This window comes from Camelus dromedarius, chromosome 26 (assembly GCF_036321535.1).
Source record: "Camelus dromedarius isolate mCamDro1 chromosome 26, mCamDro1.pat, whole genome shotgun sequence".
NCBI classification, from domain to species: Eukaryota; Metazoa; Chordata; class Mammalia; order Artiodactyla; family Camelidae; genus Camelus; species Camelus dromedarius.
The window spans coordinates 8,150,479-8,164,218 of record NC_087461.1 but is presented as its reverse complement, the minus strand read 5'-3'; the positions used below and the strand labels follow the sequence as shown (position 1 = coordinate 8,164,218).

At 50.5% G+C, this 13,740-nt stretch overlaps 1 protein-coding gene across 1 annotated transcript in view; it reads left to right on the top strand.

The window, feature by feature from the left end:
* The window catches only part of PROSER2 (proline and serine rich 2), a 28,932-nt gene extending 25,275 nt beyond the window's left edge, over positions 1-3,657 (top strand). Inside the window, exon 4 of the mRNA XM_031444728.2 lies at positions 732-3,657. Coding sequence (XP_031300588.2) covers positions 732-1,702 — 971 coding nt within the window. The 3' untranslated portion in view covers positions 1,703-3,657. The remainder of the gene's footprint in view (positions 1-731) is intronic.
* Positions 3,658-13,740: the final 10,083 nt, after the last annotated feature.

Here is a 13,740-nt window from a genome sequence, read left to right as displayed (position 1 = left end):
ACCAGCTGATCCTTTTAAAATGTCAGATCATATAACTGTACCAAGGAAAACACGTTTTGAAAGTAAGCCACTTGCCCATCAGTTCTCTAACATGATGTTTTCATAACAATTTCAAGTACCCTGCCTGCGGCAGGCATTGTGTGAGATTCTGAAGAGGCAGAGATAAATCCACGGCTCCCAGTTTTGCAGCAGACACAGGTGTATAAGTGCAGAGAAGTGGGAAGAGACGGGTGATCAGTGCATGTCAGGATGCAGTAAAGGCTCACGGGCTGGCGTATTAAATTCTAACTGAGGCTGTCAGCAAACGTTTGTTTCTAGAGTAAAGTGATACATCCAACTACCCTTCATCTAGAAAGACCTGATGGAGGGGTTGGTGGGTGTCACAGACTTCCCAGCCTCCATTTCCCCTTTGTAAAATCCCCCATAAGTAAGTTGCTTCCTCCTCTTACATGTCTCAGGATGCTGGCTCCTTAGAAGGAGCTTTTCCACTATGCTTCCCAGGGACCGACCACTTCTGGCTTGTAAATCTGTTCCCACACTAGTTCATTCCTTCTCGTCATGTGGTTATGAGCATCATAGACTAGTTCTCTGTCGCTGGTCCAGGGAACTGGGTAGAGGGAGCTTAGTTTACAGGAGGTTCTGTTGAGACCCTCGTAAATTCATTCAAAAGGAAACATAATGCATTTATCTCTTCCTACGGTGGGAGCTTATGAGGATTCTCTCCTTTTCAGGGGCTGGCCCTGTTGGAAAGGAAGACATCCCTGCCCTTGGATGCAGGGAACAGGATGCTGAGAAGTCTCCCCCACCAGACCCCCCAGGTCCCGAGGCCTTCCCCCTGCCGCCCTCCCCACCTGTCCCCGCAGCCCCAGCCCACCCCAGGAGAGAGCCGGCTCCTCCAGCAGAGCACCCAAAACTTCCCCGCTCGGTCCCCACTCCGCTTGTCATCGCCCAGAAGATGTCTGAGAAGTCGGCAGGAAACGAGGCGCTTTCACCCACATCCCCCTCCAGGGAGAGCAGGCCCGGGGAATGGAGGACACTGACTTCCACAGCCCCTCGGCACGGAGACCACTCCCTGTGGCACAGACACGCGGCCCAGACGGCGCCCAAGATCCACCGCTTCCCGAGCAACATCAGTGTGACCAACAGCGCCGGGAAGGACTTCAATAAGACCATCTCCAAGGCTGCGGTCAACGTGCAGGAGCGCAAAGCCCAGGTCCTGGCCAACATCAATGGGGCCTCTTTCCTCTCCACGGGGGAGATGGAGGACCGGGCCCAGAGGGGCGACCTCGTCGAGCAGAGAAGCATCTCTCCAGAGCAGAGCCAGGCAGGCCCTATCCAGGAAGCCGTCCCCATGCGGGGCGGGGCCCACGGCGGCCAGCAGTCCAGAGGCGTGCAGACGGAACAGTCCCTGCCGCTGGCCAACGGCTTCCAGAGCATCCACGAGGTCCTCAAGAGCCAGCCCGGTCCCTTTGTCTCCACGGGGAAGACAGTCACCTTCCGTCCGGACCCGGCTCTCCCCAGCAAACTTGCGCCCCGGCAGCCAGACTGCGGCCAGGATGCGAGGAAGCGGTCGGGCTCGCTTCCCAGGGCTGTGGGGTTCAGACCCCAGGGCATCACTGTCCAGTTCTCGGGCCGGGGCTCCACGGAGGAGGCTCGTCGGGAGGCCCTGCGGAAGCTCGGCCTCCTGAAGGAGAACTTGTGATGGAGAGTGAGCAAGGGGGCAGGGTTGCCAGGTCCGTTGGGCCAATGATGGATGTGCACTTGCGTGCAGTGCAGCCGCAAAGCCCTGACTGCGGGACTGGGTGGAGGGCTGGAGATGCTGTAGCCTGGCTGCCCGGCTCCCTTCCGCATCTGGGCTGGGGCATCCTTCTGTACCAGAGGGTTCCGCACCATAACTTGTCTTCCTTTTCCAAAAGTTCGGAGAATAACCTTGAAAACCTATAGGTTTCTGTGATTCGTGAATGCCATGGTTCTTAGATCTCCATGAGGAGGGGGGCTGGGTCTGATTTTTTTGTTACTGAGTCTTTAACCTTTTATCCCGAGAGCATGACAGGAACAGCAGTTTAGATCTCTTATACTCGATTCTCTGAAAAAGGGAGCCTCTGCTCCTCTCCAAGAAAAATAAAGAAGAAATGCTTGTTCAGTTTTCATAGTGTCTTAAAATACTTTTTTGGTTTTCTGGTTTGTGTTTGAAGGGTGAAAGATTGTATGTTAGGCTGAGATATGCCTTTGTTTCTTCATATAATTTGGTTTGCCCAGTTGTCTTTTTTTTAATTGAAAATGTAAACCTTTGGAGTATGATTTACTGTAGTTTTGAGTTATGGGAGTGGAATAGAAAAGTTGAGTTTGGAAAAGGTGGTAGTTTTAAGAAAGTAAGTCTCAGGCTACAAGGTCTGTGTTACTGGGAGCTACGTGTATGGGCGGGCGCGGTGTATATACATGTATATGATATGTGTTCATAGATACATATATGCTATCATACAGATACAGGTGGTGTGATGCACACACATTATTACATCTCTATAAACTTCTTAAAATCCTATTACATAACTACAGGATGCAGGCACTTCTTAGTCTTCTGACGGACATGCCATCTCAGCGTCGAGATGACGACACGGAAATTGTTACTTCCAAATAAGGACGTCTTTTAAGGACACATTTCCATAACATTCCGGTGAACCAAAGTGCTTTTTCCTCAACAATGTGTTTTGTTCCCAGTTAAATAGGCCAAAGAAGCTTCCAAAGAAGCAAGGGGAAGTTCCTTTCTTAGTGAGGTACACGTTTAAAGATTTCGTACGTCACCTGATTTTAACCTAATTTTAATTTATCACCTAATTTTAGTTTTGCATGTTCCGAGGTGGTTGGTAAAGAAGGAAACGAAAGAGCCTCAACGTCCCCCGTGTTCCGTGGGCAGGACCTTAGGATTAATTTAAAAGGGAAAAAAAACAGCAAATAGGTTACACAGCACAAAAGGAACTGGTCTTCTCCCAGACAATGTCCTACATGCGGAGGTGTAGCCGTGAGCATTATTATCCAAACTATTTCAGGCTGGAGTCCTAAACCTCTAAAAATAGACCTGGGAAGGGCCACGATTGAAAGTCACGCCCTTCTGTTGTGTGTCTCAGGCACTGTCACCGAATCTGTTTTTTTTTCCTGTTGAGTATCATTTAAGCTCAACCTTCTAAATGTGCTGTGAAGAACAATTTTCATAGTATTCAGTTTGCCTTGTAAGTTCCATAAAATGATTGTAATGTTCTTGTTAGAACAACAGTATTTTGCCCAGTCCTTGTCCTCCTGAAATAATCTCATAGATTCTTGATGGTCTTAATTTAAATAGGTGCTTTGATTTTAGATTTGATTTTTTTTATTTTAAAAATAGTTTTTATTTGATTCCTGTTTATGTTGGATTTGTTTAAAGGATTCCTGGGGGCTGTGAAATTCCTTTTTACAGAGCGAGATGCCATGTTACACAGTGTTTAAAAATAGAGGGTCTTGATATGGCTATCGTTTTAAACATCCCTCGTATTTGAGGATTATTTCCTTCTGTCTTATCCTCTGACTTCATTGTGATTAAGGTGAACTTGACTATATGTTAGTATGTTTGTTCCCATAAATGACATTTTTGAAAAATAAATTTAGAGGTCTGTTTTAACTAAACTTTGTTTTTGCATTTTATGCTTATTCTCAGTTATTTTCTTTTAAATGGTATGTCCTTTCCTTCTATTTATTCATAATGTCTTCTCCCTCTTTATTCATAATTATACTGACTGTTACTCTGGTTTCTTGTGCCCCAAACCCTAATAATTAAAGCCATATGTTTTGTACAGGGTTCAAATTATAGCTACTAATGAGCTAACCTGGATGCATATGTATTGCCTTAACAAAAACAACTAGTTTTCGAGAGGCATTTGTTTCCTTGCCATAACTACAGGATGGGACATTCTTCAAGAGTTACCTTCAAGGCAATTTTAAGGACCATACTTCAAAGCAAACTTGTAATGAAAAGGAAAGCTGAATCTTGAATACTCAGGTTTTTTTTCAAATGATGATTGTAAATCAGTCCCCATTTTTCTGAAACTCCTTTGTACTAATACTTAAAATAAGGAGAAAAAAATTCTCCTTTGTTTTTAGGCAAAGCAAATGTTCAAATGGCCAGATCAGAGTCTGCAGACGGTGGGTAATGCCTTGCAGGTTCCAGGGTAACAGTGTCTGCTCCAGGCCTCTCCTCCCCATCCTCCTCTGATATTTGCTGAGTGCCCAGACTTATCTTCATAAAATTGGTGGAAATGCTGAGCTTTGCTTTCCTCTCCCCAGGGACATAAGGCTTGTGGGGGAGAAAATGCAGAGGTGGCGGTGTCCCGCCCATGTCGCTGAGTCTCTCAAGACGCCGAGGGCTCAGCCTGAGCTGTGCCCATGCTCTCTGCCCGCCTTCCACCACACAGGCTGCCTTCCTGACTTGGACAGCATGCGATTCTTTACTCAAAGTTCCTGATGGGTTAACTCCCAGCGGAGGCTCCCCACCCGAAACGAGCTTTCATGAAGAGCTTCATCGTGCTGATTGTAGGTCCCTTGGGAGTGAATTTTTTATTTGTTAAAAAAAAAAATCAGAAATGTCCTCTTTACTGACTTTCTACAGAATTCCCTGACTACGAGGAATTTTACCTTGCAGAGGATTTGGTGGTGGTGTGTTTGATGCAGGTGATCTAACAAATCAGTTCTTTATGTTTATTCAAGAGGAATGAAGGGAGAGAAGTGAGATAAACATGAAAACAATTTACTCTTATCAGGAAACTTCGGGGCTTCCTTCCCCGACCTGTGATCGGGCCAGGAGGAAGGGGAGGGCGTGGGGAATGCTCACCTGTGAAAGGGTTGTGTTTTCATTGAAATGACAAGTCACCAAACAGGTTTTGTTTCTTCTCTTCACAACAAGGCTCTTTTTCCCTGCTTCAAAGTATGGGGAACAAGTTCCCATATCCTTCACTAATCTACTTGCTGGACAAGCCCCACTTTCAGATATCTGAGAAAAGAGAAGGCAGGGCTGCCCGCTGCCCTCGGCCTGGGAAAGCGCCCCCGCCGCCTCCTGCTCGCTGACCACAGCCCTCTCCTGTCCTGCTGCCCAGCCCCACCCCACCCGCACTCCTGCCAGAAGCACCCTCTTCTCTAAGAGCAAACTTGCTGCTGGGGAACAAATCCATCTGTCTGCACAAGGCTGGGCAACAGGACGGTGACCGAAGGGCACTTCCCATCCCACTCTTTTTAGCATAAAAACCATCTGCCTTTGTGTGTGATGGTTGCGTTTCTTCAGAAATGTCTATTGCCTTGAAAACAACAACAGCAACAACTCTTTCCTACACACTCCAAACCCCTAAGACTTCAGGAATTCCTGATCACCACAGTCACTCTCCCTCCTGGATACTGTCTTTCTCTCGGGGACACTGACAACCCCCAGGAGACAGGTGAGGCTGCCCTGCCAGGTACAAACCTGGCTCTTAATGATGCACTTCAAGCTTGCTTCTTATCATCTCAACTGCATGAACTTTCTTTCTATCCAATAAGTTACAAGAGGGGAACACAGTGATCGGCAGAAATGACCTGAAAAGTCTGAACGACAAGCCAACCCAGTATTCTCTGACCCAGGTGGGGAGAACCATAAGCCTCCCTAAGGAGCTGGGGGTGCTCTCTGCAGAAATGCTCTTTGCCTCCTGATTCCGTGGCAACCCCCTCAATCTGTCTGCCAGGGGTGTCTCTCCTGATCCTCACTACTTCTTCGGGATCCCTGAACCCAGCTATTTCCCTGGCAGGGCAGGACTCCTGAGGCTCAGGAAGCATTTCGGAAACCCATCCTAGTTTTGTGAAGGCCCCAGGCTTACTTTCTGGGCGCAGAAAGCCCTAGTGTGGTGGCTTCCATTCAGGATTTCGGGATGGCCCCCACCCCATGTCCCCCTGCCCACCCCCCAAAGCGGGTGGCAGATGTGACAGTCTGACTGGGCCAGGGGTAAGACTTCCCATTTGGAAGCTGAGGTTAATGGAACTTAGTCATTGATAAACAGGTCACTTCATAAACTCCAACAGCTGAGTATCTGTGTGTAAAGCAGAGCTGCCAAGGGTAGTAGTAACCTAAGTTCTGGAAATACCTTTAAGGGGCGGGGCTGAGTCAGCAGGCCCTTGGCGTGTCAGGGAGCCGGGAGCTCTGTGCACGTGTGTGCCCGCTGGCTTTTAGGGGCCTGGCCGGCGTCTGCCCTCAGCGTCCTCTGACGCTTTTGTGTGGTTAGACACCCTGTGAGTATTGGGACACGCGTAAGAGGCTTGCCCTTGTTACTAAAGATGCATTCAGGTCTCTGTGGCCTTTAAAGAAATTACGTAACTCCTCCTGGAACTCACATCTCTGACGGGTCCCTGCGATGGCTGTGCCTCAAAGTTCTCTTCAGCCTCTAACTAGCTCTGTTGTACTGCAGTTTCCTCTTCCACACAAGAGGATGGGATTTATCCTATTTGACCATCTGTGCAGTGTCTAAGCATTCCCAATTTGGGGGCAATAACTTCTGTCTGGTGAAGACAATTTTAAAGAGTAGGAAGGGGCAGGTAGGGCCTTTCCACACATGGTGGCCAAGGTGCCTCGCCCTCTAGAGGCTTGGTTTCCAGACTCAGAGCTCAGGGCACACGTGACCAGGCTCGTCCCAATTCCTAGTCCGTATGTCTGTGAAACTCCGTAGAGCTCTTTGTTTTGTCAGTCCCATCTTCGAGGCCAAATGACCTGAATGAAAATGTTTCTAACGTGAAAGGGTCATCTGAAGCTTGCCTTCTTCACGGCAAAGCTCAGGAGGTGAACCTAATGGTGCTATGACACACGGCGGGCTGTGCTAAACGTCGTCACTCAGGCCCTGTGACCGCGCGCTTCTTATGGATGAGAAAACGCAGGCTCCTCTCCCCTTCACAAGGGCCTCTTGGGGACCCTGGGTGCTCACCCTGCTGGTGCCAGCTGTAAACCCCCTGCTTCCTGCACCTACCGTGAAGCCACCCAGGCTGTGCTGGGCTGATGCTGCCACCTTCCACCCTGCCTTCTCCTGGAGGCTGCCCTGCTCCTCCCCTGCAGAGCTTCTCTGCCACCCCCAGCACTGCCTCACGTGCTCTGCCCTCGGGGGATCTCACCCCTGGTTTGTACTGTGGTCAAGCTTCAGCTGATAGGGGCCGGGCCTGTCTTTAGGGGTAAGAGGAGAGAGGGTGAAGTCAGGATTGGTGGAAAGAGAGTGCCAGTGGGCTGAGGAGGTCTTGAAAGTGAGGCAGCGGCATCCCCAGGCCTCCCACCTCCCTGCCAGCTGGGCTGGGGTGCCTTGACGCTCTGCGGGTGACCTCTGCCTTGGGGGGTCCGGTTCAAAGCAGGTCCTCGGGCTGTATCCCTCCTCCTCCTCCCTCCCTCGGGACTTCGTTCTGGAGCCCGGAGTTGCCAGTGGTGGCTTCCAGCACCCCCGTGCAGGACTCCCACGCACACAACTGAATGAGCTCACCGGGGAATCTTCCCAATCTGCTCCCTGGCAGTCCTTTGAAGTTGTGGTTGTTACTGGAAAGGCAACCAGGCTTTGGTGGGAAGTCCAGGACCTGGCTCCATGGGGCTGGAGAGCTCTGGGCAGGGCGAGGCAGAACGGCTGCCCACGCCCGGCCTCAGCCTCGCCCTGGCCAGGGGCCACCTGGCCCAGAGTGGAGAAGCCTGGGGATGGCGTTGGGAACTGCAAATTTCACCACTGTAAATTTCAAGTCACGTTTCCGTCAGGACATACCTGCAGCGCGAACTGGTGGTCCCTCTCCAATTGTGTCTTAAATCATACACTTCTGCCCATATTTGTAGGTGGCACTGTCGACATTTTTGTCTACATTTTACTGGGATGTGCTCGTTCTCAGAGCACTGAGCATCTTCTCGCCTTGGGAGGGTCTACGCTTTGTCTAATAATGTCACTATTGTTTAAATTATGTTTTTGTGTATTTCTGCCAGAAATAACAACTTTCAGTGATGGTTTGGGCCAGATTTTTAAATCACTCAATTTGATCTCTTAAATCAAATTTTTCTCTCATGTCAATTATCCACCTCATACAGCCTTGATTCCAAAAGAGCATTTTTCTGTTTTAGAGATCAGATCCACCTTCAAAGGTATATTTTGCTCTAAGTGTACCATTCAGATTCCATGCTGACTCCGGCTATGCTTTATCAGGGGCAGAGAAGGCTGACAGGACTCAGAATGTTGAACAAGCAAACAGAAGAGACCAGAGAGTCTATGAGAGCCACTTCCAGGGGCTGAGAGGCTCTCACGGTAGACAGTTCTGTGCAGCCTCAGAGAGATCACACCACGAGACACTCGACTTAACACAAGGAATTTACAGCAGTGAGAGCTGACTGGACACGGGAGAGTGGTTCACAGGAGTGTGAGCGCCCAGCTCTGTGGAGCTATATGGATAACAGGCAAGTTGCTCTGCAGAGGAAAGGGACAGGAACTGCACGTCACCATTTCCAATTCTGAGATTTCACGACGGGTTCTTATAGGGTAGGCTTTGTCATTACAGTGAACAGACCCAGCATTATATTTGCTGTGTGACTTAACCTCTCTGAGCCTAACTTTCCTTATCTGAGAAAATGGAGGTGAACCATAATCACCTCATAGGGTTGTTGTGAGGACTGAATGAGACCACATATGTTATGTGCCACATACGTCAAGTGTATGCTTGGCACACACCACCACCATCACCATCACCACCGTCTCCATCCTCATCACCATCTCCATCACCATCACCATCAAAAACACCACCACAAAGGCCAGACTTCCTACAGAGTCTCCCAGAATGGCTCTGGTCAAACCCAGCAGCACGGAAGGCGAGCAGCCACCACCTCACAGCCTGGTTCGGACTCCACCGCTCACCACAGTTGCATCCCTACATGCAGTCCAGGGGTTACTGCAGCAAAGAAGGGAGTTTTAGTTTTAAATTCCACTGCCTACTGAGAAATAGGGTTTTACCACTTTCTAAAAATAGGTCTTCAGAGTTTATTTTCCTTCTCCAGGGCCGGGCAGGTCTGGCTTCCTGCTTAGACACACATCGGAGGGCTCCCCATCCAAGCTCACACTTTTCCACGTCTTCTTTCCTCTCCCCGCTAAGCTCCTCTCTGAGCTGGGCTCCCCCACCGCCTCCGGGGGCCTCCTCCCAGATGAGGACGTGCCCAGCCCAGCGCCTGCAAGGCTCCAGGGAACACTGGGGGACTGTGCAGCCAGAGCCCCTTGGCTGCCGTGAGCCTGCCCAGGAGGAAGTGCTTACTTTGAGCTGCTGGGCTGGCTGGGCTGGGCCCTTAGAGTTTCCATCCTGCACAGCACACTCCCAGCCAGCCCCTGGCCAGTGCCCGAGGAGGGAGGTGGCCTCGCCAGCTGGAGCCTCCAGAGTGGCCTCCACAAAGCAGGTGGACTGACACAGGTCCCAATTAAACTTGCCGCAGGTCAAAAGGACCCCAGGATGGCCCCTTCCTCTGCAGCATCACCTCACCCTCCTCCACATCCCAGGAGGCCGGGTCCAGGAGCTCCTCCTCCAAGCAGCTATTCCTCAGTCCATACTTCCCTGGGCCAGTCCCCTTCCAGAACAGAATGATAGGCCCTCCTTCTCTCCTTCCCTCCAAGAAATGTCCTTCTGGAGCCTTCCTCTGCAACTCAACCCCCACTTCCTCCAACCAGACCCATCTCCACCTTCTCGGCACTCCTAAGGGAGTGGGGATTTTCAGATGAACCTGGTACCTCTAAGAGATGGCAGCATTCCATAGGGAGACTTGGGCTTAAGGTTCGACTTCAGCGCTCACCAGTTGTACATGCTTAAGGTACTCAGGTGGGAGATTCTGAAAGACTAAATGAGATACTGGGTGTGCAAAATGTCCAAAAACTGGACAGGCAGTATAGTCTAGGGCAGTGGTTCTCAAAATGTGGTCCCCTGACCAACAGAATCAACACAGTCAGGAAAGGCAGATTAGCAGAGTCATCTCAGATCTACTGAATTCTGGAGGGGGGACCCAGGAATCTGATTTTCACAAGCCTGCCATGTGATTTGGATGCACTGGGCTAGTGAACAGACAACAGGCCCCGTCTCTTAAGGTGCACACACTGGGGAAGTGAGCTGAGACAGAATAGGAGCTGGACTGTGATATCCTGGAGGGGAAGGACCAGGTCCTACTTTCCTTCACACCCCCAGTGCCTAGTGTGGCATCTGGCACATAGTAGGTGCTCTTCCATTGACTAGGTGTGTGAACATCGCAAGACAAGAGTAGATCTGAAGTCTTCCAGTGCGTCTATGTTATTTTTAAATCTTAGAAAGCTGATAATCCTGTCTGAGGGAGAGAGAGACAGAGACAGAGGAGAGAGAAAGAATAGCAGACATGGGCCAGTGTCCTGGTCCTGCCCACGGCGGCTACAGGGGAGAGGATGGGTAGGAACCCTCAGCGAGACGAGGGGCTGGGCCGCACTTCCTGCATCCCCACCACGTGGCTTCTGGGTCTCCCTTGAGTGGATCAAGGTCACATGTTGGCTGTGGTCACCATCCATTGAATCGTCCTACAGGCATTTGAGCAAGTACCACGTGCTGGCCTGGGGGCCGGGGAGACAGCAGTGAGTGGGGCACACACAGTCCCATCCTCCCAAGCTAGCGGTCCAGGGAGAAGACAGACAAACAAACAAGGTAATTACCATAAAGTGGTACTGTAAAGTAGAAATACGGGGGCCAGGATCAGGGGAGGGGGCAACGGTTGGGGCAGGTGGCCAAGCTGAGACTTGAAGGGAAGCAGGAGCTGGTGGGGCTACAGGTGATAGTGTCCTAGGCAGAGGGCACAGCCTGAGCAAAGACCCAGAAGCAAGTCGAGACTAAAGCAGCTGGGAGGGGAGGGTACATGTGAGGGACTGGTGGTCTCCACGGTCACTGATATGAACCCTCTTGTGAGCATGGGGTGCAGAGCGAGGGGTGCAGTCCCTACCCATATGGTCTTGTGCTCTAGCAGTCATTCAGCAAACACTGGGGACACAGCAGAATAGCAACAAAATGCAACACAGACCCTGCTCTTGAGGAGCTTACATCCTAGTGGTGAAGACACAGAACTCACAAAGCCAGGGACGTCACTCTAGAGAGGTGAGCGAGGGCATGGGCGGAACGCCAGACAAGGGAGGACGGGCAGGGCCGGGGAAGGGGAAGGCGCTGTCATCACCAGGCAGGAATGCGCCCTCACCCCTCACGTCACCCTGCCACTCAGGGCTCTGGCCTCAACCAGATGGTTCCAGGATCCCGGTTTGCAATCAAAGAAAGAGAAAATCGCCAAGCTGTCACGGGAAGAACAAGAGAAAAAGAGGACTCTGCGATAGTGACACTACTCCAGGGCACAGGTTCTGCTGTACCACACCCGCGATGCCATGCTGGACTAAACTGGACCACACGATGCGTGCTATGCCATGCACAGGATGCCAGGCTGTACTAATATTATACTAGTACTAAGTATATTACACTATTACACATACTCTGCTATCTAAATAGCCTGATGCCTGACAGACAGTCCACACTTAATAAATGTTTGTTGGAGCTAAGGCTTCTGCAGCTGAGAACGGGGAGCTCTATTTCTTCTGCTTGACCTTTGGGGACTTTTGGGAGAGATAAGAAGAAATATATATATTTATATATATTGGTTTCTGCCCCCAATTCTTGGCACAGAGTTTCTGAAACCCTTGGAATTTCCTAGGTGAAAGCAATGTCTCTTGTTCTAATGAGATAACTCTTTGTGGGCTCCTGGATGAGGCTGGTCACCAGAGAGATCAGGCCATGATTAGGTGCTTGGATTTTCAGCCCCACTCCCCACCCCATTCTCCAGGGACGGGAGGGGGCTGGAAATGGAGTTAATGATTGTTCATGCCTACGTGAGAAGCCTCCATAACACCACATTGTGGGGGGCTGGGGGGCTTCCAAGTGGATGAACACAACCACAGACTGGGGGGGTGATGTACCGCAACTCTCTGGGGACAGAAGCTCCTGTGATGGGGACCCTCGCAGACCTCACCTTCTGTATCTCTTCATTAGACTGTTCACCTGTATCCCTTATCATGTAATAAACTGGTAAAGTCTTTCCCTGTGAGCTGTTCTAGAAAATAATCTAATCCAAGAGAGAGCAGTCATGGGAACCCCTAATTTGTAGCCAAGTCAGACAGAAGTTATGGGTAACCTGGTGACTTACTACTTGAGATTGGCATCTGAAGAGGGGAGGGAGGCCTCGGGGGACTGAGTCCCCACCCCATGGGATCTGATGCCACCTCCAGGTGGACTGTGTGAGAATTGAGTTAAACTGTAGGATGCGCAGCTGGTGCCACAGAGAACTGCTTGGTCAGGGAACCCGCCCCCGCCCAACATCTTGTGTCAGAAGTGCTGAGTGTGGAAGCAGTGTGAGAGTAAAGGGGAAAATAGGGGGAAAGAATGGAGGTTTTCCCAAACACAGGGCCCAAGTTCTATCCCCTGAGAAAGCTGCTTTTAAAGCTGGTTCTCTCTCCATCCAAGTACCAGTTCTGTCCAGATAATTCTGAAGGAAGTGGTAAATTGCAGGTCAGGGAGGGGTGCTTCAGGTGAAATGTCAACCAGGCCAATGACAGTTAATGGAGACCGAATCCCAGGCACCAGCCACTCCTGCTCATCCTCTAATGAAAGAGCATGTTTGGTGGGTGTGCCTGCTGGGCTGGGAGCCTCTGGAGGCCTCGCCGTGAGTGGTTCCCAACCAGTTACCCTCTGAAATGGGGCACTGAACAAAACCCATCTTGGATTCATACTTTATTTCTGAAAAAGCATTTAGGAGGGAAGAAATGCCTGATGGGGTTGGGGAGGCAAATGTAGGGTGAAAATGAAGATGGCACTTGGCTCGGCCCTGCCACTAACAAGCTACTCAACTCAGCCCAAATCACCTCCCACATCTTTGTTTCCTCATTGCATTAGTCAGGATGGATTAGGCTGTGCTGTGGTAACAAATAAGCCCCGTGATCTTAGTGGCTTAACAAAATAAAAGTCTCTTTACTCAAAGGGCAGGCTTTGTGGGGCACCCATCCCTCCTCCACCACGTGGCTACAAAATCAGGAACACTTGATCTCCAGCGTCCCTGAGCAGGGAAGGAAGAGGCATCTGGAGAGTCTTGTCTGGAAGTGGCTGACAACATCGACCACCACACATCACCCACTGAATTCACCACGGGGCCACACCCCACTGGAGAAGCCAGGAATGCGGCCTCTCTCCAGGAGGGGTAAACTCATGGAGGGTGCCCTCACCACTCAACTGTTAAATCCAGAGTCAGTCATCACATTTTGGGAGGGGCCCCTAATATGTGCCAGGCATTGCGTTAAGTGTGGAGCGTCCCTGTCCTGGAGAAGTTCAGCAGGCAAGATGTGCACAAGGAGGCAGTGCTTCCGTCTGGCACAGGTTACTGTGGGGACAGTGACAGGGACACCTCGCCCAGCCAGGGCCGTGGCAGGCAGCCGTGTGCAGGCATGTGTTCCCCGCTGACTCTGAAAAGCCGTGTTTGACCACTTATACGTACTTGTGTTTGTTACAAATTTAAGTGCCGTAAAGGATGTGTAGCACACAATTTGCAAACAATGCTTTACATATACAGTTCAGGTGCACTTCAGAGATGCTGCAGGTTCCATTCCAGACCCCCAAAATAAAGCGCATGTCGCAATAAAGCAAGTCACGCAATGTGCACATGAA